We start from the raw sequence: 27,829 nt of genomic DNA, 5'->3' as shown, positions 1-27,829 counted from the left end.
TGGGGTTGGAGGCTCAAATCCCTACTACATCCTAGAACGTCAGAGATTCAAATCTCTATTATCTCTTGTGAGATCGGAGGTTTAAATCTTCATATATTGAGAGTTTTTAAAGGTTCGAATCCTTAGTCGGAAGTTTGTATTCCTATTACCTTGAGGTTGGAGGTTAAAATTCCTATCCCTACTACCCCTTTGAGGCCGAAAGCTAAAATTTTGATTACCCTTTGCGAGGTTCGAGGTTCAAATTTCTATACTCTTATTTGTTGTACCAAAAGAAACATGAAAAAGTATAAGACATCGAACTATTGTCATATTAAACTCGGGTGAAAATAAATTTGGAATATTTTTCATTTAAATTATTAATAGCATTTAAAAATAAATTACACTTTTGTGAATACGTTGCTTGAGCTTTGAGCAACTTCCAAGTACTACAAAATTAAACTGTTTGTGAACAACAACAATACTCTTACAACAAGACAGCCATATTTTCCGGCGTCGCCACCGTCTCCGCCGCTGTCTGTCTAATCTTCTCCGCCACATGCCCCAAATCTCTGGGTTGCAACTGAACTTTAAGTCCATACTTCATGAACAATGTCAGCGACATCTTCTGCTCAACCCGGTGGCCGGCAACCACCGTTAAGCGGTGGCGGAGCAACACGGCGGCCGCAATCGACTTCATTTGCAAGTAAGCCAAATCTTTCCCCAAGCATATTCTTGGTCCGGCATTAAAAGCAATGAATTTATAAGTATTTTGAAGCTCAATTTTGTCCTTATCTGAACCCAACAGCCATCTCTCCGGTTTGAATTCCAAACAATCTTCCCCCCAAATGAATTTCATCCGACCAATTGAGTATATTGAATACGTAACAGAGGAGCCGGCGGGGACGAAAGTTCCGGTGGGTAAAACGTCGTCGTTTATCACATGTTTTGAATCTTCCGGCACCGATGGGTAAAGTCGAAGAGTTTCCGACAAGGCAGCTTTCAGGTAAATCAATTTATCCACTTCTTCAAATCCCAACGGCTCTTCAACCCACGTGGATATATATTCGCCACGTGTCTCCATCAGAACGGTGCATATTTCGATGAGGATTTTTTCCTCCACTCTTGGGTTTTGACTGACCAGCCAAAAGAACCAGCTCAGTGCGACCGATGACGTGTCTCGTCCAGCTAGGATGAAGTTAAGCACCACGTGTTGGAGGAATTCGTCTGAGTAGGATTCCTTCTTTTTCATAAACCTTGACAGCAAGTCGTCGTGTGGAGTCCCATTATTGTCGACCTGGTGCTGACTGGACAGCTCGAGCTTACGTGTCTTGATGATATTTGTCAGGTATTGATTCGTGTCCTCAAGGCTTTGGGTTAAGGTGACCTCCATCCCGAGCCGGAGCCATTTTTTTAGCTTCCAGATAAAGCCAGGCAAAATAAAGCGACACAATGAGGCTTCAGTGGCTCGATCGAAAGCCAGTGCAAAGCCGTTTTCAGGCAATTCAAGCGCAAGAGTCTGTGGATCCTTACCAAAAGTCAACCCACAAATATTATCGAACGTAAGCCGAAGCAAAAGGTCCTGTAGATCAACTGGCTTAGCTCGACGTTGAGCCGACTCAAGAATCGGACAAAACCGATTCTTAATAGCTCGGCTAACCCAACGAGCCATGGCTTGGCGGAGAGTCCTAGTGGTAAATTCCAGTGCAGCAGTTTTACGCTGGAACAGCCACGTGTCGCCATCTGAATTGAAGATTCCATCACCAAGCAAATCATGAAACACAGCCTGCCAATTGGGCCCTTTAGGGTAATTCTCGAACCGGGTTTTTAAAATATGCTTAAGATTCTTCGAGTCGCACGTGACCGTCACGAGACCTTGCTTCTGAGCCAAAAACGGAATGGCACACGTGCAAGTCTGGTACGTGCCGCCAGTCATCCGGAGATTCTCTGCAATCCAGTCATGCAGTCGATGACCATTCTTAATCAGCCCAGGAAGACTACCCAATAGCGGCCAAACACGTGGCCCACTCAAGGACCGTCGGATATTCAAGAACCAAATCAAGTACGCCACCACCGCGCCGCCCAACGCCGCCGCCAGCGCCGCCGCATCCATTTCAAAATCAAAGGAAAAAGAGAAGGAGAAAAGCCATTTTTGGGAGTGATTGGGTGGGTTGATGAAAAAGCTATTATATAATGGCGAGGCTAGAGAGAGAAAGAGAGGAGAGAGAAGGACATTAATGGGGAGGCATAAATTACAGTTGAAGGAGTTTGTTCGAGGATTTTGTAGGAGACGAGGAAGGGGACGGGGACGGGGACGGGACGGGGACGACGACCCTATAAACCAGGCTGATGAATCCATCGCCATTAATACCACCAGATGTAGTTGGAGAAGAAGACCTAATTATCATCACACTTTAAAATTTTAATTTCATGTCCTTTTATATTATCCTTTTTAATCTTCCTTTTTTAGTATAAACAAAAACTTTATTCTATACTATAATTCATTTAAACTCTTTATATTTATAATATTAGTTTGGTTGATGTTACAAACGTCTATTCAAGGACCCACCTCGAAGCTGGCGAGTAATCTCCGTTTAAATGGGGAACAATAATAAGACCGAATTTTTCTAAGTTACGATTAGAGCAAATAATTTATTGATAATTATATTGTAATATTAAAACTTGAATTTTTAGAAATTAAGTCGGTAGACAGGAATGAAAAATTCTCTTAGCTTTCCACGTCCCGTTGACATATTTAGATTATAAGAGTAGCGCATTAATTAATATAAAATGAGCGAGAATTTTAAAATATATAAACAAATAAATTAGTTATATAATTATTAAAATAAAAATTAAAAAAATTACAACAAGGAAGTTGCAAGTGTCTATCAATTCATAAAGAAGGAATTACTTAATTAAGGGTGTGGCTTTTATTTTTTAATATATAAAATTTTATTTAGTTATTTATTATTTAAAAGAAAAAACCCTAAGCTAATAAATGTTGATGGAGATGAGTTATAGGTTATAGATATGGAATTCATGATATCAATAATTTAAATTTTGAAATTAATATCCTTTCCATAAAAGAAATATTTTAAAAGGAAAAACTTAACATGTGACAAAAATAATTAAAAAAAATTGGACATACGTGTAAATATAATAATGTGATAAAGAAAATTAATACTCGTGTAACTATCAACCTATGTCGATATACTTTTAATATAATTAATTTTTTTGAAGATCTTTTTTTCCATTTTGATTGAGTATATATACATGAGCTGTGACACTCGAGTAAAGAAGAGAATGAACCGAGAGCACATTTGAATGAGAGCGATCTTGAGAATAGGATGACTAAGAAAGGCTTGTAGGAATGGATAGTTTTCATTCGTACGAAGTGAAGAGTAGGTACCGTCATATAACGTCATTTTCTCCAATTAAAAAAAAAAAAAAAAGAAAGAAAAAAAAAAAGTGTTGGGAAACAAGAGTGAATGGGTTGTAAAGAAATTAAAGATGCCGAACTTGTAGTTGGGGCACCCTCCAATTTAGGGCCTTTGCCTAACTTTTCCTCAAAGCATTAATGGAAGAAATTAAAGATGCCGAACTAGAGTGACGTCACCCTATTCCATAATAATTTTATTTTCCTCAAATTTTTTAAAATATATATAAATCATTTTTTTTTAAGTTTAATATTATTTTTTAAAACAGTTTAAAAGGCGTTTTTTAATTTTAATTTTTTTTATAAAAAAGTTAAGAGTGATAATAAAATAGGGAAGCAATATTAACTAAAAGATATATTTAATATTTTTTAATTGTAATTAATAAAGTAAATGAAGAAAAAAATGCAAGAAAAAGGGCATAATTGTAATTAATAAAATCTTCAAATGCCCTCCAATTAACAATATTTTTAAAAAATAAATAAGAATTGAAAATAAAAAATCAATTTATATTTTAAAACTTTTAACATTTCTTCTATTAAGAAAAAGACTAAAATTTGAATCTGATGACCTTAACATTTTCCTGCATTTTTTATTCCTTGCTCGGGACCGAGGATTATCTGATTGTCTTAAACTACTAAGAATGAAGACCCTCCCTATATACTTAACTCATTTACGCGGCCATCACAAAAAAACAAGGCGAAAAATTTCACTTTCTATCTATGATTTCAAAACCGATCCCAGTTTTGAAAACAAAACAAAAAAACGTTTTTTGTTTAACATTTGACAAAGAATTCAAAAATAAACACCGTAGTAAGAAACAAACATAAAATTCATAAATAGAAACTAAAAATGAAATCGTTATCATACGAGACCTTGCTTGAACGAACGAAGGCCGCCACATCGACAAGCATTTCTTTTCTACATTGAAGGTGGAAGTGGTGATATTATTATTATGAACCCACAAATCCTAAGATTATTCTCAAGCTGCTAAGCTTTTTGATGCAATTTCAAACACATTTTCAGACAGTCCATTGGCAGACAGTATCTTCTCCAGTTGTGCCTGTAGATAGCATCACCATCATCAACAATCACATATTTTAACACAACCAAATGCCAGCTGATACTCAATCATGAAAACCAACATTACCTTAGCATGATTTTGTCGGTGTTCGTCGTAACGCTTCCATCTCGAGAACGCAGACACCATTCGAGAGGCAACCTAAGAATCAACACATTAATCAGAGACCAATATACATATTACAGCTCAACTCGATTCTACGGTTGAAGGAATAGGAACAGTCACCTGGGGATTGATTTTGTCTAGTTGCATTACAACTTCTCCCAAGAATTCATAGCCCGACCCGTCCTTCGCGTGGAAGTTGATGGTCGATCCACAGAAACCTCCAATCAAAGAATAGACCTTGTTTGGATTTCGCAGGTCGAACGCCTTGTGATTTAGGAGGTTCTTGACATTCTCAATATTACCAGGAATGTCTGACATGGCTTGAAGAGCAAGCCATTTATTCACAACCTAACACTCAAATATAGACCTTTTAGAATGAACCAACCAAGCAATCCAACAGTCTAAAACTCAGAACAAGACTTATAAACTACATCGAGTTACGCTACATCATCGAATGGGAAGAAAAGAATAAGTAGCGACTAACCAACCAAGCAATCCAACAGTCTAAAACTCAGAACAAGACTTATAAACTACATCGAGTTACGCTACATCATCGAATGGGAAGAAAAGAATAAGTAGCGACTAACCAAATAGTCATGCTGCCACTTGGCGTAGAAGTCAGCGAGAATCGTGTCACGAGTTTCACCTGGCTTCTGGGCTATAGCCACTAAAGCTGCAAATTGGTCGGTCATATTTGAGGCGTTCTTATACTCATTAAGCACAAGGTTGGCAGTCTCTGCATCCTCAAGTAATGCAAGATATGCTGAAAATCATAAGAAAATGAAGATATTAGTTGACTTAGAAAGTTCATGGAGCCAGTAGTTCGAGCATAAAATTAGTTTCCACGAGCAGACCGAGGGCAGTATTCTTTAAAGCACGCCTGGCCAGTTCGGGATGGTTAAACACATATGCTGCTGAACTCCTATTGTTTTCTACCTGTAAGATTAAAGATAGTTTATTTACAGATCAAATAGTTTAAACTTCAAGAGTATTCAGACTTCTTCATTAAATTGCAGGTTAAGAAAAGTTCGTACTGCGGCGAGAAACTCGGCTTTCAGTGCATTGGCCAGTTGCTTCCTAATGAAAGTTCGAACGGCATGAACAGCATCAGGATCTGCAACCTCCATCATGTCCATTATTTCCCCTTCACCAGGGAGAGTTATCGCTTTCGCAATGAATTCCTGGATTAGAAATGGTCATTAAGTGTCATCATCGGCCCAACGAAAGAACGGAAAGTAAGAAACTTCAAAAAACCGAAGTACAAAACCAAGTGCCCGACATACCTTATCCAAGCTCGAGTCAGTAAGTATGGATCTCAGACCCTCCACAAACTTCGAGTTAAGAACCAATGTCTTATTTTGTTGGTGATCAGACACCAGTTGCAGCATCAGTTTCCTTGCCAACACTTGTCCAGCCTCCCAACTAAATCACAAAACGACCAGAAAGGCGAGCTTTAATAGTTGTTCTACTGAATAAACCTTCAAAAGTTTTGAAATAAACACAAACCGGTTGAACTCATCCGAATCGTAGGCAAGAAGGAAAAATAGATCATCGTCACTTAGATCTGTTTCCATACGGACCGGAGCACTGTAGCCCCTAAGCAAAGATGGAACTGGCCGCTCCGGTATATTGGTGAAGACAAACTCTTCTTCTTTCTGCATCAAGCGTAGCGATCAATAGATATCGGAAAACGTGGTGTCCTAATTCCTAAATCTCCAGTACTTAGCAAATGAAATCATCAACTTAAAAACAAGGATCCCACATCGAGTGGAGAGGAGAATAAAGCATTTCTTTATAACGGTATGGAAACCTCTCCCTATCAGACGCGTTTTAAAAACCTTGAGGCGAAGCCCAAACAAAAGCCCAAAAGAACAATATCTACTAGCGGTGAGCTTGGGCTGTTACGCTAAGCTTGCTGGCATGTTCGACTACCTTAAGTGGCCAAATGGAGTCTACCATAGCTATATATAAATCTAGCTCAAACGTAGTTCGTAAATGAAACAATCACCGATTAATGTAATTTTCTCTGCTAACCTTAGTCAGCCTGAGGACTGTGGAGTAGACGGGCTGATCATTGTCGGATATAGACTGCAACACCCCATCATGATATATGGAGGAGAGACTCAAATTATTGCCAGATGAGTCTAGCAAACCAAGAGCAACAGGTATAAACATTGGCTCTTTAACTGCCTGCCCAGGAGTTGGTGGAACCTCTTGCCTGTCGAATTTGAACCGCTAAGCATAACTCGTAAACCAGATCAGAGAAGGTCAACAACATCGAACGAGTTATATACCTGAACTTCAGAGTAAACGTTCGACCGTCGGAATTGTAAGACGATGTAACTTTAACTTGAGGAGTCCCAGCTTGAGAGTACCTGTATTTTAGTTCAATTTATAAGCACTATAAATATTTCGTATCGAGTAAAATTCAAAATGAAGTCGGATAGCAATGAACACCATAGTAAGAAGTTAGCAAAATCAGCATCGTTTGCATCTCGCATTGCGGCGTAGAAATCTTCACAGGTAACAGCTTGACCGTCGTGTCTCTTAAAGTAAAGATCCATGCCCTGAGATATAAACAGCTTTGAATTACCCAAGTTCTTAAAGTTGAGAGCTATCATAAACAAGTTTGAAGTATCTTCAACCCTTACTTTTCTAAATCCTTGACTTCCCAATAAGGTTTTGTACATCCTCACAACTTCAGCACCCTAAGGTCACAAGACGTTAATTGTTCAATATCGACATTTTTCGACCGAGAGAAAAAGAGGAAACATTCTGCACAAAAGTCAAACCTTCTCGTACACCTGTAAAGAGCAATAAAAAATTAGATACTCATCATAGAAAGAGAAGAAAACGAGCATTACAGGCTACAGCGTGTAAAGACTAGACGATAAGCCTACCGTCACTGCATGTTCAAGTTGGTACAGGACCCGTGTCAGATCATAACTTGATAGAAGACGAAAATTAAGAAGCCGAGATTCAAAAAGAAGTCTACATCAGTAAACATTGAAGAAAAGAAACAAAAAAAATAGCTAGAATTTCGAGCAAACCCGTAAAGAACAACACTTTCCTGTGTAAAAGTTGTCCATCTGTAGAATGATGGGATTAAACCATTAGGAGATCTGTCATAATGAAATAGACATATACAGAAAAGAAGTCGATATATATATAACTATTAACCTTGATATAGGAGTGAGGTCGAACCGGATGAGCCATGGGACCAGAATCCTGCAGAATAGATATGAAGATACAAAATCAGCTTTAAATGCTAATTTCTGCACCATTTCGATTAGCAACTGGTATTAGTAAATGGGTCGCAATAGAAAAGGTAAGTATGATACAGTCCGTGCGCATGTGCGGTTATGAAAATCTCAAAAAATTGATACATGATACGAACCTGTGGAAACTGATAGTTTCTAAGTCTTGAAACATCAGCAATTCTTTTCACAGCACGACTTCCCATGTCAGATGAAAATTCCTATAGTCGAGGCAACGTGAAGAGTTTCCAAGGACCAATCGGGTATTTTATTCAAAATTGTAAATATCTCAAGGAGTAAATATCATACCTGATCACGAAAAACAGTAAGGCCTTCCTTCAAGCTCAACTGGAACCAATCACGACATGTCACCCTGCACGTATATATATGTTAATTCTGTCAGCAGTAGTATAAAACAAAGCACAAACCTGGAATACGTGCTCTAGTGAGATGGGATTATGAACAGGAAATAAGAAATGCATCAAGGAAAACACACAGCATATGACATATAAACTTCAAGATTATATTGGTTCGAGAAACAACCTGTTGCCGGTCCAGTTGTGGAAATACTGCAAAACAAAATTAAAAAAACACGTGATCATGTGGTCGTTAAAACTCTGCTCTAGTATTCAAGAAAATGCGATTCCCAGTTCTTGATTGACAAAGCTTTTATAACAAACCTCATGGCCGATCACTCCTAATATGGCAGCATAATCTCCATCAGAAGCAGTCTCGGGAGACGCCAAGACAAGTTTTGAATTGAATATCTGTTAACAAAGAAAAGGAAATGGCATGAATTCGAAATTTAAATCAGACACGTGGTCGCAAAAGAAACAAAGTTCAAGAGACGATACATTCAGACTCTTGTTTTCCATGGCTCCCCTGGTTCATTAAAAAAGAGATCAGAATCGACAAAATGAATAGAAACAAAAGCAAAAAAGAAAAAAATTAATAAATATAGACAACACACATGTTGAAATCGGGAACGGCCACAACGTTGAAGAGATCCAGATCATATTCTAGTCCAAAAACCTGTTTTCAACATACGAAAACAAATTTACATTGCATTAAATACAGTATATTGCTTGCATGCAAATCAATGAAAAATGTATTGATATACGAAAATACGAACATCTTCATCCCATTTCATAGCGGCCTTCAAAGAATACATCGCATGCTCGGTCTTGGGGAGGTCTTCAGCTGGGGTCCATATCTTCAAGGAGATTTTCCTACCGGAACGAGTAATAAAACTATCGTCTCTGCTTGCCAACTTGCCAGCTACTAAAGCAAACAAGTAAGAGGGTTTCTTAAAGGGATCCTCCCAAAGGGCATAATGTTTTCCACCCTGCAGAAAGAGTGCTTACGATGAACATTTAACAAAAGCATAATAAAATATGCTATCCGTTCATGTAAAATGAAGTTCACCTCTAAATCGCCCTGTTCTATAAGGTTCCCATTAGACAGCAGGACTGGGTACAATGACTTATCAGCTTCTATGCGACATGTGTACTTCGCCATTATATCAGGACGGTCCTGCTCAACATTCATGGTGCATTAGTTCGTTGTCGGATGACCTAAATTACAGATCTAGAGAAATCATTAAAACGAACTACCCGAACCTGGTAAAATGTGATCTTCCGGAAACCTTCAGCTTCACATTGTGTGCAGAAATTTCCAGATGATTTATAGAGTCCCTTCATCCAAAGGAAATTCATGGTCAGTTCTAGAGTTTCAATGCAAAAATAAAAAAATAACATCAATAATAAAATAAAAAAGAGAGAATTATCAACAAAATGTATGTTTACCTCTAGAGATGTGTTGTTCTGAGGACATATCTCATTGACAATTTCCAAAGTAAAAGAACCGGTTGGCGGTGATAGGATTGTCAAATGGCGGGAGTCCAGAACGTAATCTTCCTCCTAATTTCGGAGTATAAAAGATGAAATAAAGACAATAAGTCCATAAAATTTTATATGGGGGACTGCCATTACATCAAATATGATTTCATTCGAGCAACTTGCATAGGCAGTTAAAAATACACTCGAGAACGTATGCACTTGAGAACGTATATCTAAACCATACAATAATCTACCTTGAGGTCCTCATTGTTGACCTTAATTGATATCAACTTCACATCATCCCCATTCAAAACCAAAGGAAATTTGGATCCTGAACCAAATAGTCGAAACAATTGAATTGATTGTGGAAAGCTAACAATAGAGGAACCACGTTTACAGATGAAATACCGAAAATTTCATAGCTAACAACAATGCTTAACAGTACATTACGACAACAGTTAGTTGGAACTCCAAGTACCTTCAACTCTAGGGAACACCATTATTTTTGAATTGACGATTGTTTTCTCCTCGCCCAACAAAAACTTCAAATCGACCTATAGAATTTATTTTTTTTGTTGTAAGAAACGGCCACAGGGAAAGATTCAAATCCAAAGCTAACTTAACGTTTGCATACCGTATCGAAATAGTAATCGGGCATCTTGTAATCTTTCAAAAATATCTCTTTAGGTGTACCCATTTTGTTTTCTTCACCTTTTTCTTGCAATGCTTCTGTTGCAACTGAACAAATCAGCTTCCTACTAGATTGTTTAGCCTCCTGAAAAAAGTTGGACGGTGAACATAGTTAGCTAACATTTTGAAAAATCTACTAATACGTTCTGAAAAGCTAGAAACTTAAATGGTTAGCATGTTCAAAAGGAGAAGTTTTAATGGTAAAATCCCATAAGTGGTGATATATCAAGTTATAAGAGCGCTTACAAATGGTAAATGGTACGGAAATCGATAATTCTGTCGAGATTTCACCTGAAAAGGAAAAAACACAATAAATGAAATCTTTAGAAATGTCCCACACTTCTTACAAACCCTAAAATTTGAAACGCGTATAACGAACAACGATACGGTAATCTGTCTATCAACGATAAGTAAAATCCAAAAAAATGATGAAAGTTGCAAGAACCTGTGAAGTAAACAAAGCCCTCGGCCTACTACCACGTTTAACCGAAATTCCAAATGAATTAACACAACGATGTGAAGCTCGAACCTGCAAAATCACTGCATCGGTAATTTTATTTACAGACGAAAATGAAGAACAAGTGCATGCTCAACTTTCCCAATTTGAAGTTTCATGTACACAAGATTTCATGAACAAATCTGCATAAAGAAGATGGAAAGTAGCCAAAGAAGCCCAAATTCCCAATTGTTTGTAACATAAAACATAGCATAAGATCAGACCAAGCCATTTTACAGCCTCAAATGATAAGGAAACTAATCAGAGATGGTACTAAACCCATCGTTCTTTAAGATAATTGTATACAACAACAAACATAAAGAAAAGAAATGAAGCAAAAACTGGGAAATGGGTAATCACAGGAGCAGATGAGATCAAACCCAAGAGGTTATTCCTTGCCAATCCAACGCCCTTGCATGGTAGAACCAACCGGGCCATTCAGCTAAAACAATCCTGAACGAGCTACTAATATCAATTACTTACAACAAATCCAGAAACGAAACGAAACCTAGACGAAATTAAGCGACACCCAGATAATCAAAAACCAAGCCCAATCCAAAAGAGGATTAGAACCAAAAAAAAAAAAGAAGAAAGCCCCTCGATAAGAAAGCACGATAAACCAGAGCAGAACGATCCAGTTCGCTCTTATCTAAAGGAGATAGGGATAACCCCATATCTGGATAGGAAAAAAAAATCAAAAAACTAAACATAAATTAAAAAATTAAACCCTAAACGCAAGTTACCTCGATTCAAATGCAATGCAGAGAAAAGAGACCTTCTTCAGCCTCCACTATTTCACAGGGATGAACAAAGCTGTTGGGTACCGGAATCATAGATATTTATAAGAAAATGAGAAAATAAAAAAAAAAAGCTAAAAGATTAATTATGTGAGTGTTTTTGAGAGAATACAATTATAGAACGAATCCAATACAATTATAGAAGAAGCATAGGTGTTAGAAATTGTAATGGGTATCATATTTTACTGATTTTTTCGTGTGTATCAGGCAGTTTTTCTGAAGTAAATCAAAGTTTTTTTTTTTTTCAACAAATTCAAAACCCTAAATTTATTATTATTGTTTTTTTTTTTAAATTTAGAAATTTATTAGTTGTTATTATCTGATTTTCTAATTTATTATTATTGTTAGAAATTTATCCGGTTTTCTAATTTATTAAATTGAAAGTTCCTATTAGATATAATTAATAAATCAATTAATTTTAAAAATTTATTAAAACCTATTAAACACAAAATTAAAAATTTAGAATTCAATATCTAAAGATATTTATTTGGTGCATATTTCAATGAAAATACTTTATTATAAAATTCTATTTTAGTCTGTCAAAATACTTATAAAAAATCTTTAGTTTGAAGCTAATTATTTTAAAATTAAATAAATAATAATAATATATAATATTAAGATTTAGGGTATTAAAAAATAACTTTAGTTAGGATTATTAAAATTTTTATAGATTAATTTGGTTTATTGATATTTTTTTAAAAATAATTTTAATAAAAAAACATGAGAATAAAGTTTTGGGTATTAATTCTATATTATCCATTGAATTAAAAATAAATAAATAATAAGTAATTTATAAGTTTTGTGTTAATTTTTATTTATTTGACTAAAAAAAATTAAATTATAGGAATATTATTCAGATGTATTTTTATAAAATTTAATTTTTAATAAAAAAAAAAATCTTTTTTTGAAGTTGATTTGATGGGACTAGAAAGTTGTGGTAGAGAATGGTGATCTAATGAGGTAGGAGTAAGTGGGACCCATTAAATGGTACAAATGAGAATAAATCAATAAAAACAAATTAAAAATTAAAATATACATTTCTTTTGTTTAAGTTTGTCTCAAAATTAACCACGATACTTAGTTTGGGTTCAATGCAATCTTACGAATACCGTGAGATTCTACCTTAGTTGGAGAGAGAAACGAAACATTCGTTATAACTGTGTGGAAGCCTCTTCCTAACCGACGTGTTTTATAAACCATAAAACCATATATGCTAGATGGATTTGGACTGTAACAGTTTCAATAGACATAAAATGAGTTTTACTTGGTGGCCCCACCATTCCACGTTATTTAAAAGGGAAGACTGAAGTTCTTAAGATTGAGTCATTGAGAAGAAACGTGCATCTTGTTAGTATAGATAGTAATTATAAATCTTCTTATCGTTAGGATCATTCTTATTCGAATGTAATACCAATTCATTTATATATTAAATATATTAATCCATAGATTGGATTGATACGGGAGCATGTGCCCACAAGAGGAAACCAAATTAGGGTTTTGGAGTGATGTTGAGTTATGAGAACCAAACTTTCAATTTCTTTGTTGGATTCCAAGTCAACCAAACACTATCTCTTTCTTTGATAGTGATGGTGTTGGTTACAAAGCTACCAAAACCCCTATTATGATATCATACTGTAACGCTCATTTTTTTTCAGAGTCCTAATTCTTAACGTGATATTAAAATCAGGTGTTAGGTGGTGTGTTTGCGAAGACATTAGACTCCTAAGGGAGGTAGATTGTCCTATCCTACGTTGACTAGAAAGGGGAACAAAATATTATTGATGAATGTATGTAAATCTCTTCCTAACAGTCACATTTTAAGAATGTTAGAGGGAAAAATACAAAGGAAAAACTCAAAGAGAACAATATATACTAATCATGAGCTTGTGTTGTTACATTATAAGGCAAATGTAATTGAAAAATTGATTGAGATATACATATTTGTGATCTCTATTAAAAGCGTTAATGACAAAAAAAGTTATAGCCAACCCGAACATTGAGTTGCCTATTAGACACGAAATTGAAGGTCTAAGATCTTAATAACAATGTAAACAAATAAGTTACCGAACTTATCGAAAACACAATCTAAAGTCTAGTACTTTCTTTACTTAACTAAGCTCAAATTAAACCAATGCAAACAAATAAGTTTGTATTAAAGTTATAATAGTTTGACCCACAATTAGTCGACCGAAAATCTATGAATTCAAATGCTAACATCCTCTCCTCTCTTTCTCTCTAAAGATAGCTTTTGACTTTGATTACAGACAACTAATGTCGGCCTAATAGCTTGCAATTACATGGAAGCACGATGGAGCATGACTAAAAATATGGCATTTAAAGCTACAACCAAGAGGAAGGTAACCCACAAGGTAATAATGGAAATGTATTTATAAAGCACCTCAAAATTATTGCACAAAAGGTAACAATAACTTTAATGGGGTTGTTTCATAATCCCATTTTGAATCCAATTCCAATCAAACTAATCCCCACAAAATAATTAGGGTTTAATCATGGGGGCCGCGAAGGAGCTGAGAGTTTGCGCTATTTTCTTCTCTGTTTAGGGGATAAGGGTTAAAAACCCAGAAAGAGGAAGCCATTTCCAGAAGGGTTTTGAAGATTGGAATGAACCCATAAGGCAAAATCACTGGGTTTTTCTTTTCTTTTATCAAACTTTCACTTCAGTTATAAATGTTCCTTTCTTTGAAGGGTTTGTGCCCTTTCTGGGATTGTGGAGCCTACAAAGCATCCCTTCGTCAGATCCTTGGCCTGGGACCCTTCTTTTTGTTCTTCCCAAACCCAAAAATTCTCCATCTCTCTCAGAAACACTGAGATTTTCTTCTCAAGAGAGAAAATAAGGGCTTAGTGGGGCTGTTTTGTTGGCATTTTGGAGGGAGTGTTTGTCTAATATCAGCACAGGAGCCAGGGGCCACTTGGATATTTTCTTCTTTCTCTGTAAAAGGTTAGCCAATATTTGCTTTCTTTTCATCTTCTTTGCTAATTTTGCTCTGTTTTCTGAGTTTTACTATCTCTTTCTTCAAATGGGTCTTTCTCAAATCTATGTGAAACGAGTAAGAACTCATTCATTCAGCTTACTATCTAGTATTTACTGTTCCAATGCTTGTGTTCTTGGCTTTTGATATCAGTTCTTATGCTGATTTTGTGGTAATTGATATCTGTTTGGATTGCTGGAATTTGAACTTCGCGCTGAGTTTTCATTGTGTGGCTTTCCATTTCATTGCTAGGAACTGAATCCATGAATCTAGAGGCATAAGATCGAATACCCATGTGAGAGCTTTTGAGATTTGAAGTTAACTCAGATCTGAGTTTCTATAATCATTGTTCTTTACGTTCTCTGCTGGAAGAATTCTGTAATGTTACTCTTTAGATCTTGAATGCCATTGAATTTGCCTGTCCTTTTGTTTGATGTCATTGAAGATGGCTCTGCCAATGATTGTTTTACTTTCATCGGATGATTTGAATTCAAAGGGGTGTCACATTCAGAATGCAAACTTTAGATTCTCTGTATTAGCTTAAAGAATGAGCTTTTGTGGATATGGATGTCGGAGAAGAAAGCTCCCGGTTCGGCTCCTTGCCTACTACAACTTCTAGAAACTTGTCGTCGTCGTCTTCGACGTTCTATTCAGCACTTCAGTCGCCGTTTTTTTCTCCAAGGTCATCGACATGTCGAAGGTCAGATGTATCAAAGGCAGAATTGGAGTCTGAAAGCATGGACTTCAGAGTCGATCCAATAAGCTCCGGTTTGGTTGTTCCAGATTCTGAATCTTTGTCGAAAGCCAAATTTGCGGTTTCAGATATGATATGGAATCCCGATACTTGCATTCCGTTTGATTGTCCGAAGTTTGATCTAGCCTCATCCTCAACTGGAATATCTGGAAGTACTCCTTATGTGTGGCCTAGGGAGAAGTATAGGGAGAAGTATAAAAAGCATAGCAGAAGTAACTTAGCTTCTTACTCAACAGTTCCGATTTCGATTTCGTCGACTAGACTACGGAGTTACGATGTTTTCATAGGTTTGCACGGTTCCAAGCCTTCATTGCTGCGGTTTGCTAACTGGGTTCGTACAGAGATGGAGGTTCATGGGATGAGTTGCTTCGTGTCTGATAGAGCAAAATGTAGAAACTCTCGCAAGCATAGAGTTACCGAAAGGGCAATGGATGCGTCGTCGTTTGGAATCGTGATTCTAACAAAGAAGTCGTTCCAGAATCCTTACACGGTTGAGGAGCTTCGGTTTTTCTCGAGCAAGAAGAACTTGGTCCCAATATTTTTTGATTTGAGCCCAGGAGATTGCCTTGCTAGAGACATAGTGGAGAAGAGGGGAGATCTGTGGGAGAAACATGGCGGTGATTTGTGGGTTATCTATGGAGGATTGGAGAAGGAATGGAAAGAAGCCATTGAAGGGCTTTGTTATGTTGATGAATGGAAATTAGAAGCTCAGAATGGTAACTGGAGGGATTGCATACTGAAAGCCGTTATGTTACTTGCAACGAGGTTGGGAAGGCGAAGCGTCGTCGAGCACTTGACGAAGTGGAGGGAGAAGGTAGAGAAAGACGAGTTTCCATTCCCCCGTAACGAGAATTTCATAGGCAGGAAGAAGGAATTATCAGAGCTAGAATACATACTTTTTGGCAATATAGCTGGTGATTTGGGAAGAGACTACTTCGAACTGAAAGCCCGGCCGAGACGAAAGAATTTGACCGTTGAAACGTGCAGCAAGAAGGGTAAAGAACCTATTTTGTGGAAGGAGTCCGAAAAGGAGATCGAAATGCAGAGTATTGAGTTTCCTCTACAGTATCGACGAGTGAAGACGAGAAGTGGTGAAAGGTATGCCAAGAGAAAAAGAACAGCCAAAATATTGTATGGGAAAGGCATTGCTTGCGTTTCGGGTGACTCGGGGATTGGTAAGACCGAGCTTCTCTTAGAATTTGCATATCGACATCACCAAAAGTACAAGATGGTTTTATGGATCGGAGGCGAAAGCAGGTATATCAGGCAGAATTATCTGAACTTAGGTTCGTTCCTCGAAGTCAGTGTAGGATTTGGAAATTTCTCAAGTAAAAGCAAGATAAAAAACTTTGAGGAGCAGGAAGAAGCAGCCATTTCGAGAATTCGTACCGAGCTGATGAGAAGCGTTCCTTTTTTGCTGATAATCGATAACTTAGAGTGCGAAAAGGATTGGTGGGATCACAAACTCGTGATGGATCTTCTTCCTCGTTTCGGTGGAGAGACGCATATCATAATATCGACTCGACTTCCTCGAGTGATGAATTTAGAGCCTTTGAAACTATCATACTTATCGGAGGCTGAAGCAATGTGTTTAATGCAAGGTAACCTTCGAGACTACTCGATTGCAGAGATCGACGTTTTGAGAATCATTGAAGAGAAAGTTGGAAGGTTAACGTTCGGACTTTCGATAATCGGTGCGATATTATCCGAGCTCCCCATAACACCTACTAGATTGTTGGATACAACTAATAGAATGCCCGTCAAAGATCAATCATGGAGTGGAAGGGAAGCTCATGTATTTCGGCGCAATACCTTCCTTATGCAGCTTTTCGAAGTATGTTTTTCTATTTTTGACCGTGCCGATGGGCCACGGAGCTTAGCAACTAGAATGGCTCTAGCCAGTGGTTGGTTCGGTCCAGCTGCTATCCCGCTTTCACAGTTAACCGTTGCAGCACACAAGATACCGGAAAAGAGACAGCAGACGAGGTTGTGGAGAAAGTTGTTAGCTTGTGGTTTCACTTCATCTTACACGAAAAAATCGGAAGCCGAAGCGACTTCGGTGCTTTTAAGGTTCAATATGGCAAGAAGCAGCACGAAACAGGGATGTCTGCAGTTCAATGATCTTGTCAAGCTATACGCGCGCAAGAGAGGGTTGAATGGAGCTGCACGAGCGATGGTTCATGCTGTCATGAACCACCGGTCGATAATTCATCACTGGGAACATATGTGGGCAGCATGTTTCTTGCTTTTTGGGTTTGGTCGAGACCCTGTGGTCGTCGAGCTCAAAGTGTTGGAGCTGTTATACCTCATAAAAGAAGCAGTCTTGCCGCTTGCCATCAGAACATTTCTCACATTCTCCCAGTGCACCACCGCATTGGAACTTCTCCGGTTATGCACAAACGCATTAGAAGCTGCAGATCAAGCGTTCGTTACCCCGGTCGAGAAATGGCTCGATAAGTCACTTTGCTGGAGGCCAATCCAAACAAATGCCCAGCTGAATCCATATCTTTGGCAGGAGTTAGCTCTATGCAGAGCAACTCTATTAGAAACCCGAGCAAGGCTAATGCTGAGAGGGGGACAGTTTGACATTGGGGACGATCTAATTCGAAAGGCGATCTTCATCAGAACGTCCATATCTGGCGACGATCATCCCAACACCATATCTGCTCGTGAAACTCTCAGTAAACTCAATAGGCTTATTGCTCATTTCCATACATATTCTTCTCCATAGGCTCAACAATTCTCATGTAAGGTATAATTTTTACTCCCTAGATTGATTGATTATATACCAAGAATGTCAAATAAACCACTGTATACTTTCCCATGAAATTCTTTAATACAATTCTAACCCCTACTTATAGCTGTTTTTTCGACGGGAACCAACACCCTTAAATTTTGCCTCGTTTATGTTTCGGTTTATAATCCCATAAGGTGTTTTGGAGTCCATATGTTTCATCATCTCTTCTCTTGAATCGACAAATATACCATTGAAACACGTGCAGGTTAGACGAGTCTATGTTGCCGATGTTCATGTCGTAAGTATATAAATCCAACTCAACAACACAACAAAACAACAAAACGAGATGATCTAAATGTCTGTTGGGTTTATATATTAAATGGTAAATGACAACATATGAAACATTATATCATAGTTTTACATTAATGTACACAACAACTATCATGAAAAAGACAAGACAGTAGAGCTAAGAACCTTCTCCATAGCTTTACTGAGTTTTTCAATCATTTACAGAGATCATCTTGATGTTTGTTTGTTTGTACTCTGTCATTCAATCATCAGCTTGGCCTGCCATGCCCTCATCATTTGAGGAATAATCATCTTCACTCAGCTCCTCATCACTAGATTTCTCCTCAGGAGCAGCTCCAATGTCCTCTGGCTTTGCATATTTCTCACAGAATTCTGGACAAGCATGATCGAAATGTAAAAAAAGAACATTGAGATAGGGGGGTCTTACAGGTTTCGAACCATGTAGAGTTTTGGACGTTGGGTCAGGTTGGGGGACGGGGGAGGAAACTAATCAATACGACTGCTTTAGTGTGGCTGCTAAGTTTATAACCATTAGATGTACAAGAGATCGGAGAGATCGAAAAGTGAGTATTAACGATGTATCCGAAGTGACAACCATATGGTCAATATCAATAATTTCGTAATCAGAACACGAAAGGGTTTGGCAAAACGGAGAAGAGAAAGAGTGTCCGTGAGGACGCTAGATCCCGAATCGGTCGGAGAGGAGAACGAAGCCTTCTTTATAAGGGTGTGGAAATCTCTCTCTAGCAGACGCATTTTAAAAACCTTGAGGGGAAGCCCGGAAGGGTAAGCCTAAAGAGGACAATAACGGCTAGTGGTGGGTTTCGACTGTTACACCCATCATCACTGAAATATGAATTTCTTTACCGATGAAGCTCGGGGCTACTAAGTTTATCATGTGGATTAGCACAACATAAACAACCAAAAATCGAGTTTGCAATAAGAAAATCCTCAGCCATTATCATATAGAAAAACTACTAAATCTGGTTTTCGTGTCACCACCCAAGCCAATGGATTAAAATTCGTTCAAACTACCAAATCTTCGATAGAACTTAAAAGTACCTTTTACTCTTTGCTCGTATGCAGTACGATCACGCATCATTACGGCAGCAGCTTCTCCATTCAATGGGTCGGACGGATTGGGATACAAGAGAAGTTGTGGAAGAAACACATCGAAAACATTTACAAGGTCTGTACAGCAGAAAAAACCCCGAATTAGACCACAATTCCTCGGTTGCATTGCAGCATTACAATATCCACAATGTAAAAACCAATTGGTCACCATAATATATAATCCCAAAAAGAAGTTTCCTACCAAACATAGGGCTCCATGTCTGGTTGATAACATCCAAACACACCGAGCCCGACCTACAATTCATAAACATCGACATCAACAGCCTGCCCATAGTAAGAACCAATGTAATAAGTTTCGACGTCGAAGTCGGTCAACTCACATTTCATCAACATTTGGATGATAAATTTTGTTGACAAAGCCAATTGAAGGTGACTTGTAAGGATAAGCATCTGGCAACTCCACCTTAATCCTCCACACACCTCCTTCATAAAGACCTTCCAGTTTCAAGGAAATCACATAAGAAATCCTTCAATCCAAATTCATATCGCCGAGAAGTGTCTAAATCAACAGGGCTTAATTTCAGAAGGGAAAGCCAGCAAGAATTAAGAACAAGTTCTAAACACCAAACACTCTAGATTTAGAAGAACAAAACTAGAAAGCCTCAAAACAATAATCATAGGATTACAAAGTTCTCAAGCCATCTGGAAAAGGGGGGAATCATAAAGAGACAGAATCAACAAAATTAACAAAACCCTATTGAAAAATCAAAGAAGGATATAGAAGATTTACTGTCTTTAGGTCCATGGAAGTCGACATAGAACTCTTGCATGCTATCATTGATCGTTTCGACCTTATAATCGCTCATCATCCTGATTCAAATCAGCACAGTCAAACCAGAAGCGTAAAAGAAGAACAGAACAATCAAATCGGAAGGCGTGGAAGGTGGAAAAACTTACAATTTCATCAAATCCATCTCGCGGCGCTTGCTTGGAGAAGACATGGATTAGGTCCCGAGAGAGAAAGTGGAAAGAAAGGCAAGAAATAAGCGGAGATAGGAAGAGAAAGGAGATTTCCTTCGAACACGGAAGCAGTGATTCAAGGTGTTGGCGATTAGAAGTAAAAGAAGAGTCAAATTGTTGGCTTAAAAGATAAAAAATTGAGGAGAAATTAATGGAATTTATAGAAGCTTTGTTCTTGGAGCTATGGAAGAATTGGGAGATGGCTAAGTTGAGATTCTTTTAGCTTGCCACATTCTCATATAAATGTAATATAATTTCTTTTATTTATTTATTTATTTATTTATTTTTATTTAGATGATTGTTAATAAAAAATAGGTTATGTACGTTGGATTTTGTTATAAATTTTAATCAATAAATTTTAAAATTAGTCCGTTAGTTTAATTTTTTTTTTTTTAAATTTCGAAACAAATTAATCTATATCGACATTCTTTTTATAAATTGTGTGAATATTCACGTGATATATAATAATGCGTTTATATCGACAACGATATATAACTGGTCACAGCAGATAATATCTATTAGTAGTGGGCTTAGGTTGTTACAAATACCCTAGATCCGATCAAAACTGCGCAATTAAGGGTGTTTGGGCGAGAGTAGTACTAAGTTGAGTGACCATATAAGTTCTTGTGTTGCACTCTTTTTTGGGTTAAAGTAGACAATATATACTAGCAGTAGGTTTGGATTGTTTCAAATGATGTTAGAGCCAAACAGTTGGTTATGTGCCAACAAGGACGTTGGGTTCTCAAAGGTTGGAGAGTGGAACAGAAGCTTCTCCCTAGTAGACACGTTTTAAAACATAGAAGTTAACGAACAAGTTAAAGCGGACAATATTTATTGAGCTTGAGTGGTTACAATCTAACCCAAATAGTATGAGTTTGATTGGGTTAGATTTTTCTTTTTGTTTCAATTAGGTTGAATTTTTGGAAAATCAAAATTTTGGTTCGGTTCATGGGTTATGAGATTTTAAGATTGGTATAAAAATTAAGAATATTTGACGTTAGTTAGTGATGTATTATGAGATTTTAGTTATTCATCTAACACGTATTGCCGATAACTAGAAAAACAAAACGTTGGATTTATTGGATTATAAACCCTATTCGAGTCACCAACTCAACTAATCTAAAATTTCGGGTTGATCCAAAAAATTCTTGATTTATATATTGTTATACGGGATTAAAATTGTACGATTGAAAGTAGAAAACTAAAATATAATAAAATTTAAAGTATATGGACAAAAAATAATGTTAAATTGGTGGTTATGTCTAAAATTATTTACGTTTATGCACTTTAATTTTGTATCTAATAAATCTTATTTTAAACTTTTAATTTTACTTATTAATACCAATAATTATAAGGACAAAGTTTTAAAAATGATCACAATTTAAAAAATAAATAATTGTAGACAAATATATGCCTTAAAAATTTATAAAATTACTATTTTATCTGTTGGAGTAAATTTTTATTTCGAATTTAATAATTATATATATATATATATATATATAATATTAATAAAAAGTATGAGAAATTATTTGATTTTTTAAGCTAAAATTATATTTAAAAGCCACGTGTCAAATGAACATAAAATAATAGAAAATCCAAAATTAAGCTCAATTATTTAACTCGTGAGACCCATTACTCAATATTGCAACGTAAAAAGACTGATTTAACCCTCACCAAATATTCAACATTAAAATTTAAACTAAATTATTTAAAAATTCCCAAAAATAAAATAATAATAAAAAACATTGGAATCTTCGATTATTAAAGAAGAAAAATCATTCTAATGGATAAGGAAGGTTTAGCATAGAGGAGACATGTTTATGAATGGACACAAATAAAAATAATTAATTTTTAATTCCCACTTTTCTTTTAAATTTGCTGCCTGCCGACCAATCACAGCCGTCTGATTCGGGATGCGTTTGATGATCACAAGGCTCTCCATCATTGCTTCCCTTTGGAATCCGAATGTAATCTATTGGTTTACGCTACTCATGATTGCACCTGATCTTAGCCGGCAAACCCATCATTTTTTTTTTTTAAATTTATTCACCTTTTAGTTCAAAATTAATAACGTTATCAATTAAATCTTAAAATTTCAAAAATTGGATAATCTTCTTTTATTTTTCAATAAAGAATTATCTGATAAATTTCTAGCTACTATATAATTCTTTTTTTTTTTTAAATAAATTTATTTAAGTGATTTGAGATAATTTTAAATAAAATACAATAAAAAATAGATACAAAACAGAATGTAGTTAAATACATATTTAAAATCTTGTCATATAATAGATAAATTAACAAAAACTAAAATAAATATTTTTAGAATAATTTAAAAATGTAACTAAAAATGAGATTGAGTACCATCTCTAAATATTTTTTTATACAAAATCAGGAGAAAAGATTATAGAATAAAAATTTAGAAAAAAAAGAAGAAAAGAAATTGATACATTTTGAAGGTATCTATTTGAAATTATGTTAGAATGGAGTTTGATTGAGTAAATTAAACCACTTTAAACCATAGGGATTTGAAGATTCATTCAGTGTATTCTTGAAAGTCTAAATCGTACCAATTTCAACCTTAATTCATTGAACTTACCAAGTTGTATGCTTCAAATTAATGCAAAACTAAGACGTCACGTTTCCTCCAAATTTAATATGTTTCAAAGTACAATTACACCATTATTAACAATAAATACTATATATAAATTTAAAGATAATCAATGTTTCTCTATATGCTCGAGCATATTAATATTATTCTTCCAAACCCGAGTATAATTTAACTCATTTTTGACCAAGAAGTCAAAGACTATAATCCTTTTTCTTCCATTGAACATCTAATGAAATGAAGTCTCAAGTCATTCTAACGAGCATCTTTTATGGTATGTAATGAATGGAGGGAAATTTTTTGGAATCTTTCACCCCCATATATGTTAGAACTAAATCATTACAAAAGACGCTTCTATTTTGAAACCTAAATCATTACAGAAGCATATTGCTAGTGTAATTAACCATACTTGTTCTTCATCAGAGTCCTTGAAAAGCTAATAACATAATTTGCATGAATACTATACTTTTTTTCTTCATTTTAATTCCATTTATGACAAATCATAACTCCTGATAAATGGAACTAAAATGAAAAACCAAGCTCAGATATACTATATATATTGCACAAACTTTATTTACATCCCCCCCACCAAAAAGGAACAAAAACAAAAGAAAAGAAAGAAAGAAGAATCATTCTCCCAATTTTCCCCCCATTTTATGTTCAGACGACAAATTCACAAAGAAAAGAGTGCAACAGGAATGAAGAAATCACTCATTAAGGAAAAAGAAGAAAAGAGAAAACGAACTAAAAGAAACAAACCTGAAGCTTGCAGCTGGATGCAAAATCACGGGAACTTTATAACCTATACTTTCAACTTTACTTTCAATGTCTTGTCACTAATCAATTGGAGGGCTGAAAACCATTTCCTGTATGTCAGAGGCAGATGATTAGGACATAAAGAAAGGTAATCTTGGTGGGTTACACGCTAATGAGTATGAGGTGATGACGGATGATAAAGCATAAACTGAAACACACCTGATCGCACACAGGACAGATATCACTTCTTTCCATCCATTCCAAAATGCATGCAAGATGAAAATGATGCTCGCATTTTGTTGTAAGTTTTGGATTCTCTCCGTCATATTCTGCATAAGACAATAGAAAATGATGACTAGGTGGCTTGTTAGGTCAAGTAATTAAAATGAAATGGTACTGTGCAGTTGTCGAGAAAGCAACAATGTTGTGACTTGTTAGTTCAAGCAACTAAAATGTCGAACGTTGGCAATAGACATATAAGGTTAAAAAAATTCCACGGATTGGTGGGTTGGTATAGGTAGCTAAACAAAGTTTTGGCAAAACTTCACCTTCCAAACAGATGGGACAAACATCCTCCTCTTCAATTGGTAAGACCACAGATTTCACACCCTTTGAAAGTTCGATTTCAGATTCCTTTAATGTGTCCACTTCAAAATCTGTATGCTTCTTGCAGTCTGACTCATCGTCGATGCCTTCACATTTGGCTGAAGTTTCCCGAGTGTTTATGCATGTTGTTTCTTGAATTGTATCGGAATTGGTAGTCTGAGCTGCAGCATCATTCTTATTACTGCAGATTTCTTGAGCCACAGGTGGAGTATGTGGATGTGATAAAACAACATTATATGGCATAGGCAATGGAGGCGATCTATACGTGTCTGGGATTGATGTATCCAGGTTTGTATCGACTAAAAGCCCCATTGGAAATGCTGGGGGAGCATTAAGTGGAGATGACAGGGGAACATGCTCCTCCGATGCTCTTGGGTACTGCATCAAAAGTTCAAAACTTAGATCCAAGTAAATTGAGATTTTGAGCAAGGAAATTGACAATGGAAAGAAAATTCCTTACCCATCATGTTAGTTAGCAGTTAAGCGCTTGCGAGATCAAATAATAGAAACTGTAGCTTTTGAGTGTATGTCACGTTTATAACTTAAATTTAAATCAACTTGCATTATTTATTCAAGTGTAATACACAAGCTTCTCCTAGAATCACAGCCAATCTAAGTTGATTCATGCTAAGGCAGAAGACTTCTATGGAAAACACAAAGATGCTGAATTATACCATAAAATGCAAAAAATTACTTATAAAAAGAAGCTTCATTCAAGAATTCACTCTCGCACTGCAATCAGTTCAGTTTTGTGCCTCAAATGATGCAAGTTACGCTAACTTACAGTTTATAACGGAATACCTACAGCTACATGCATTTAGAATTGCTGCCAATGATAATAAAGAAACGAATGAATACCAGATGATGGCTGCATTGTCCTTGCTTACGATAATGAATTTGATTGATAAGAAGATGACAATAAACATCCAATGAAAAATTCAATACTGACATAATAGTAGCCTGGTGCAATATTTGATTCTGTTTCTTTCGAGGAACAGCAGCAGCAACCTCCCATTTCAGCTTACTTATCTACAACACACACCAACAAATCATGGCACTAGTAGCAATACGTCCTCAAAATTTTATGGACTGCCAACCCTGTTACAGAAAACATCCTAAATTAATTTAACTGCACAGTTCCCTCTGCACAATTTTCAGGAAAGACATGTCTAGTTTATGTAAAATCAAAAACTCCATTAGGAGATATGAAAAATGCACTGGTGTATTTGACGCAAAAGATGATTGATAATACGATGAGTTAATCATAGATTAACAAAGCTAGTAGCAAATATGATGAAATAATTATAAATTATGATAGGAAAACAGTGACCAGAGTACACTGTAGCCTAGGTTATACTCAAGATTGGAGTTGAAAATCTCGCCAAGAGTTAGAACCTACACATAGGGCAAACACAAATGCTATTTTCCCTTCATACAAAATTTATTTGTTTTGCGGAGAGGAGCAGGAATTTCATCAGACCACAATTGAAGGAAAGGGCAAAACAAGTCAAATAAGCAAGAACCTGCAGAAAAAAGCCATTTTCTGGCAACATATTCTGCTCTCATGAGCTAGAAAGAGGATTGTTATTATCTTGTAAGGCTTAATCATTTGAAATTAGTGACTGTAATTAGAGGACCCGAAATGAAACCAAAAGAGGAACAAAATACTCCTGAAGAGTCAGTATAGCCAGAGTAGAGACAGATTCGTCTTCAATCATCCATTATGAATCTAACTCAGTCTGAATGAAACCACAAGCACATATTCACCTATCAACCTAAAACAACAATGAAGCAACTAAAGCAAAATAGACCAGAGTCAATGCAAACAAGAACTCAAGCGATAACACGGCAACAGCAAAGTGACAAGAAGTCGAAAAATTCGGATTCTGGAGCAAAGGTCGATAAATTCCAAGCGGTTGCAAACAAGTAAATCAAACAAAACATTCAAAACAATACAGCATCAAAGTAAACCTACAGAAACGAAAACGGAAAATTCAAAACCAGCTTAGCTCCAGAACCAGCCAAAAATCTCACGAATATACAACACGAGCTTCTGATCAAGCAGCGGTCATCAGAATCAAATTGAAAGCAAAAGAGATATATATTCAAGAAACTGGAATCTTACCGGTTAACAGCCGAAATCAATCGATTCGTAAAACGCGATTGAGAATTCAATTCGAATGGAAGAAAAAGAAATCACAGCGATGTGGACTCCTTTCCAAAACGCTCTTCTTTCCGTTCAGACTATGGCAGAGAAGCACAGAAGGCTGAGAAAGCTTCTCTCTCTGCAGAGAGAGAGAATGTTTGGGATGGTTTCGTGCGCGAGGACGACTTTCCACTGAGTATAAAGGTCAGGAAGAATCAAAAAGTAAATCCAAAAAAACGATATCTAAATTAATAACAACAGTCTTCCTTCCACCGCTGCCAGAGATAGACGGAGCCGCCGTGGAGTCGCCTGAAAGTCTAAACTTTCAACGCCGCCGCAGGAGGACTGAAAATTCGGCTCATATATCAAAACGGAATGAACTGATATCAATTTTTTTTTCATATCTTGTAGAAAACGTGTTTGGTTTAGGTTTATTCAGTTCGATTATTAATGCAATTTATTTATTTCATTTTTAAAAAAAATAAATTAAAGATATCAATATTAAAATGAATTATTCGTCTTTGATTTTGTTTGTTTTAATGAATTTAGATATGTTTGGTTTGACTATAAATAATTAATTTGGTGAATTTTTGCCCATAGAATATATTTTCTTTATTATTTAAAAAATTATATTGAATTAGTTTAAGTTAATTTTAATTTTGAAGTTTTAGCTTCCTCTATTTTGAATTTTAAAAAAAAAAAAGATTTTGATAATATCCTTGTTTTATTATTTAATTTTTTACATTTTAAAAACGAAAAAAATATGATTTTTTAATATAAAATGCACTTTAAAAAAATATATTGGATTTTAAAAGTACTTTTAAAAATTTAAATATATTTGTTTCAAAATTGGTACAAAACAAATTTATTTTCTAAGATTATAAAATAAAAACAAAAATAATAAAAAAGGATTGAGAATAAAAAGATATATTTTTAGTGTATTTCGATTAAACCACATATTTAGTAGATAATTATAACAATATTTATTTTATTGTATATAAATATATTGCCAACATATTTTAAATAACTTTTTAATTAAGATTAAATTTCTAAACCGGCTACCACAATAAGTCGATATATTATTTTAATAACATTTTTATCTTCATCTTTACTATTATTATTATTATTTATTATAATATAATACCCATTTCATTCCTA

General features: G+C 35.8%; 5 protein-coding genes across 7 annotated transcripts; 1 reads left to right on the top strand and 4 right to left on the bottom strand.

Moving 5' to 3' along the window:
• Positions 1-318: 318 nt before the first annotated feature.
• On the bottom strand, positions 319-2,221 carry LOC111469033 (cytochrome P450 86A7-like). Its single transcript, XM_023114248.1, has one exon. The coding sequence runs from the start codon at positions 2,087-2,089 to the stop codon at positions 464-466; it is 1,626 nt and encodes a 541-aa protein (XP_022970016.1). The 5' UTR covers positions 2,090-2,221; the 3' UTR covers positions 319-463.
• A 2,000-nt stretch (positions 2,222-4,221) lies between these two features.
• Positions 4,222-11,792, bottom strand: LOC111469009 (puromycin-sensitive aminopeptidase-like). 3 transcript variants are annotated; one of them, XM_023114202.1, is made up of 33 exons: positions 11,621-11,731; positions 11,238-11,330; positions 10,827-10,910; positions 10,628-10,672; positions 10,326-10,466; positions 10,170-10,245; positions 9,946-10,022; positions 9,659-9,772; positions 9,473-9,547; positions 9,279-9,386; positions 8,986-9,198; positions 8,824-8,885; positions 8,708-8,735; positions 8,534-8,620; positions 8,397-8,422; positions 8,163-8,226; positions 7,994-8,074; positions 7,777-7,824; positions 7,667-7,685; positions 7,497-7,501; positions 7,389-7,400; positions 7,248-7,304; positions 7,054-7,163; positions 6,891-6,971; positions 6,631-6,814; positions 6,103-6,251; positions 5,880-6,018; positions 5,631-5,777; positions 5,451-5,532; positions 5,184-5,359; positions 4,717-4,944; positions 4,561-4,632; positions 4,222-4,473 (listed from the first exon to the last, which is right to left on the bottom strand). In XM_023114202.1, exons 2-33 carry the CDS (start codon positions 11,313-11,315, stop codon positions 4,393-4,395), a joined length of 2,949 nt encoding a protein of 982 aa, XP_022969970.1. In that variant the 5' UTR covers positions 11,316-11,330; positions 11,621-11,731; the 3' UTR covers positions 4,222-4,392. The 3 variants fall into 3 exon arrangements, with proteins under 3 accessions (XP_022969970.1, XP_022969971.1, XP_022969972.1); XM_023114203.1 differs by lacking the exon at positions 11,238-11,330 and having other exon boundaries at positions 11,621-11,792; XM_023114204.1 differs by lacking the exon at positions 11,621-11,731 and having other exon boundaries at positions 11,258-11,334.
• Positions 11,793-14,148: 2,356 nt separating this feature from the next.
• On the top strand, positions 14,149-18,329 carry LOC111469010. The gene is made up of 2 exons (XM_023114205.1): positions 14,149-14,633; positions 14,917-18,329. The coding sequence occupies exon 2, from the start codon at positions 15,228-15,230 to the stop codon at positions 18,147-18,149; it is 2,922 nt and encodes a 973-aa protein (XP_022969973.1). The 5' UTR covers positions 14,149-14,633; positions 14,917-15,227; the 3' UTR covers positions 18,150-18,329.
• A 173-nt stretch (positions 18,330-18,502) lies between these two features.
• LOC111469098 (ubiquitin-conjugating enzyme E2 4-like) lies at positions 18,503-20,712 on the bottom strand. Its single transcript, XM_023114339.1, has 6 exons — positions 20,496-20,712; positions 20,329-20,408; positions 19,919-20,033; positions 19,780-19,832; positions 19,527-19,655; positions 18,503-18,836 (listed from the first exon to the last, which is right to left on the bottom strand). The coding sequence occupies exons 1-6, from the start codon at positions 20,537-20,539 to the stop codon at positions 18,706-18,708; spliced, it is 552 nt and encodes a 183-aa protein (XP_022970107.1). The 5' UTR covers positions 20,540-20,712; the 3' UTR covers positions 18,503-18,705.
• Positions 20,713-23,680: 2,968 nt separating this feature from the next.
• Positions 23,681-27,061, bottom strand: LOC111469091 (probable E3 ubiquitin-protein ligase RHB1A). The gene is made up of 5 exons (XM_023114331.1): positions 26,651-27,061; positions 25,475-25,623; positions 24,468-24,903; positions 24,139-24,248; positions 23,681-24,029 (listed from the first exon to the last, which is right to left on the bottom strand). Exons 2-5 carry the CDS (start codon positions 25,538-25,540, stop codon positions 24,000-24,002), a joined length of 642 nt encoding a protein of 213 aa, XP_022970099.1. The 5' UTR covers positions 25,541-25,623; positions 26,651-27,061; the 3' UTR covers positions 23,681-23,999.
• Between the last annotated feature and the right edge of the window lie 768 nt (positions 27,062-27,829).

The sequence above is a fragment of the Cucurbita maxima genome, unplaced genomic scaffold, assembly GCF_002738345.1.
Source record: "Cucurbita maxima cultivar Rimu unplaced genomic scaffold, Cmax_1.0 Cma_Scf00038, whole genome shotgun sequence".
Lineage (NCBI taxonomy): Eukaryota > Viridiplantae > Streptophyta > Magnoliopsida > Cucurbitales > Cucurbitaceae > Cucurbita > Cucurbita maxima.
This window is presented reverse-complemented; position numbering and strand designations above follow the sequence as displayed.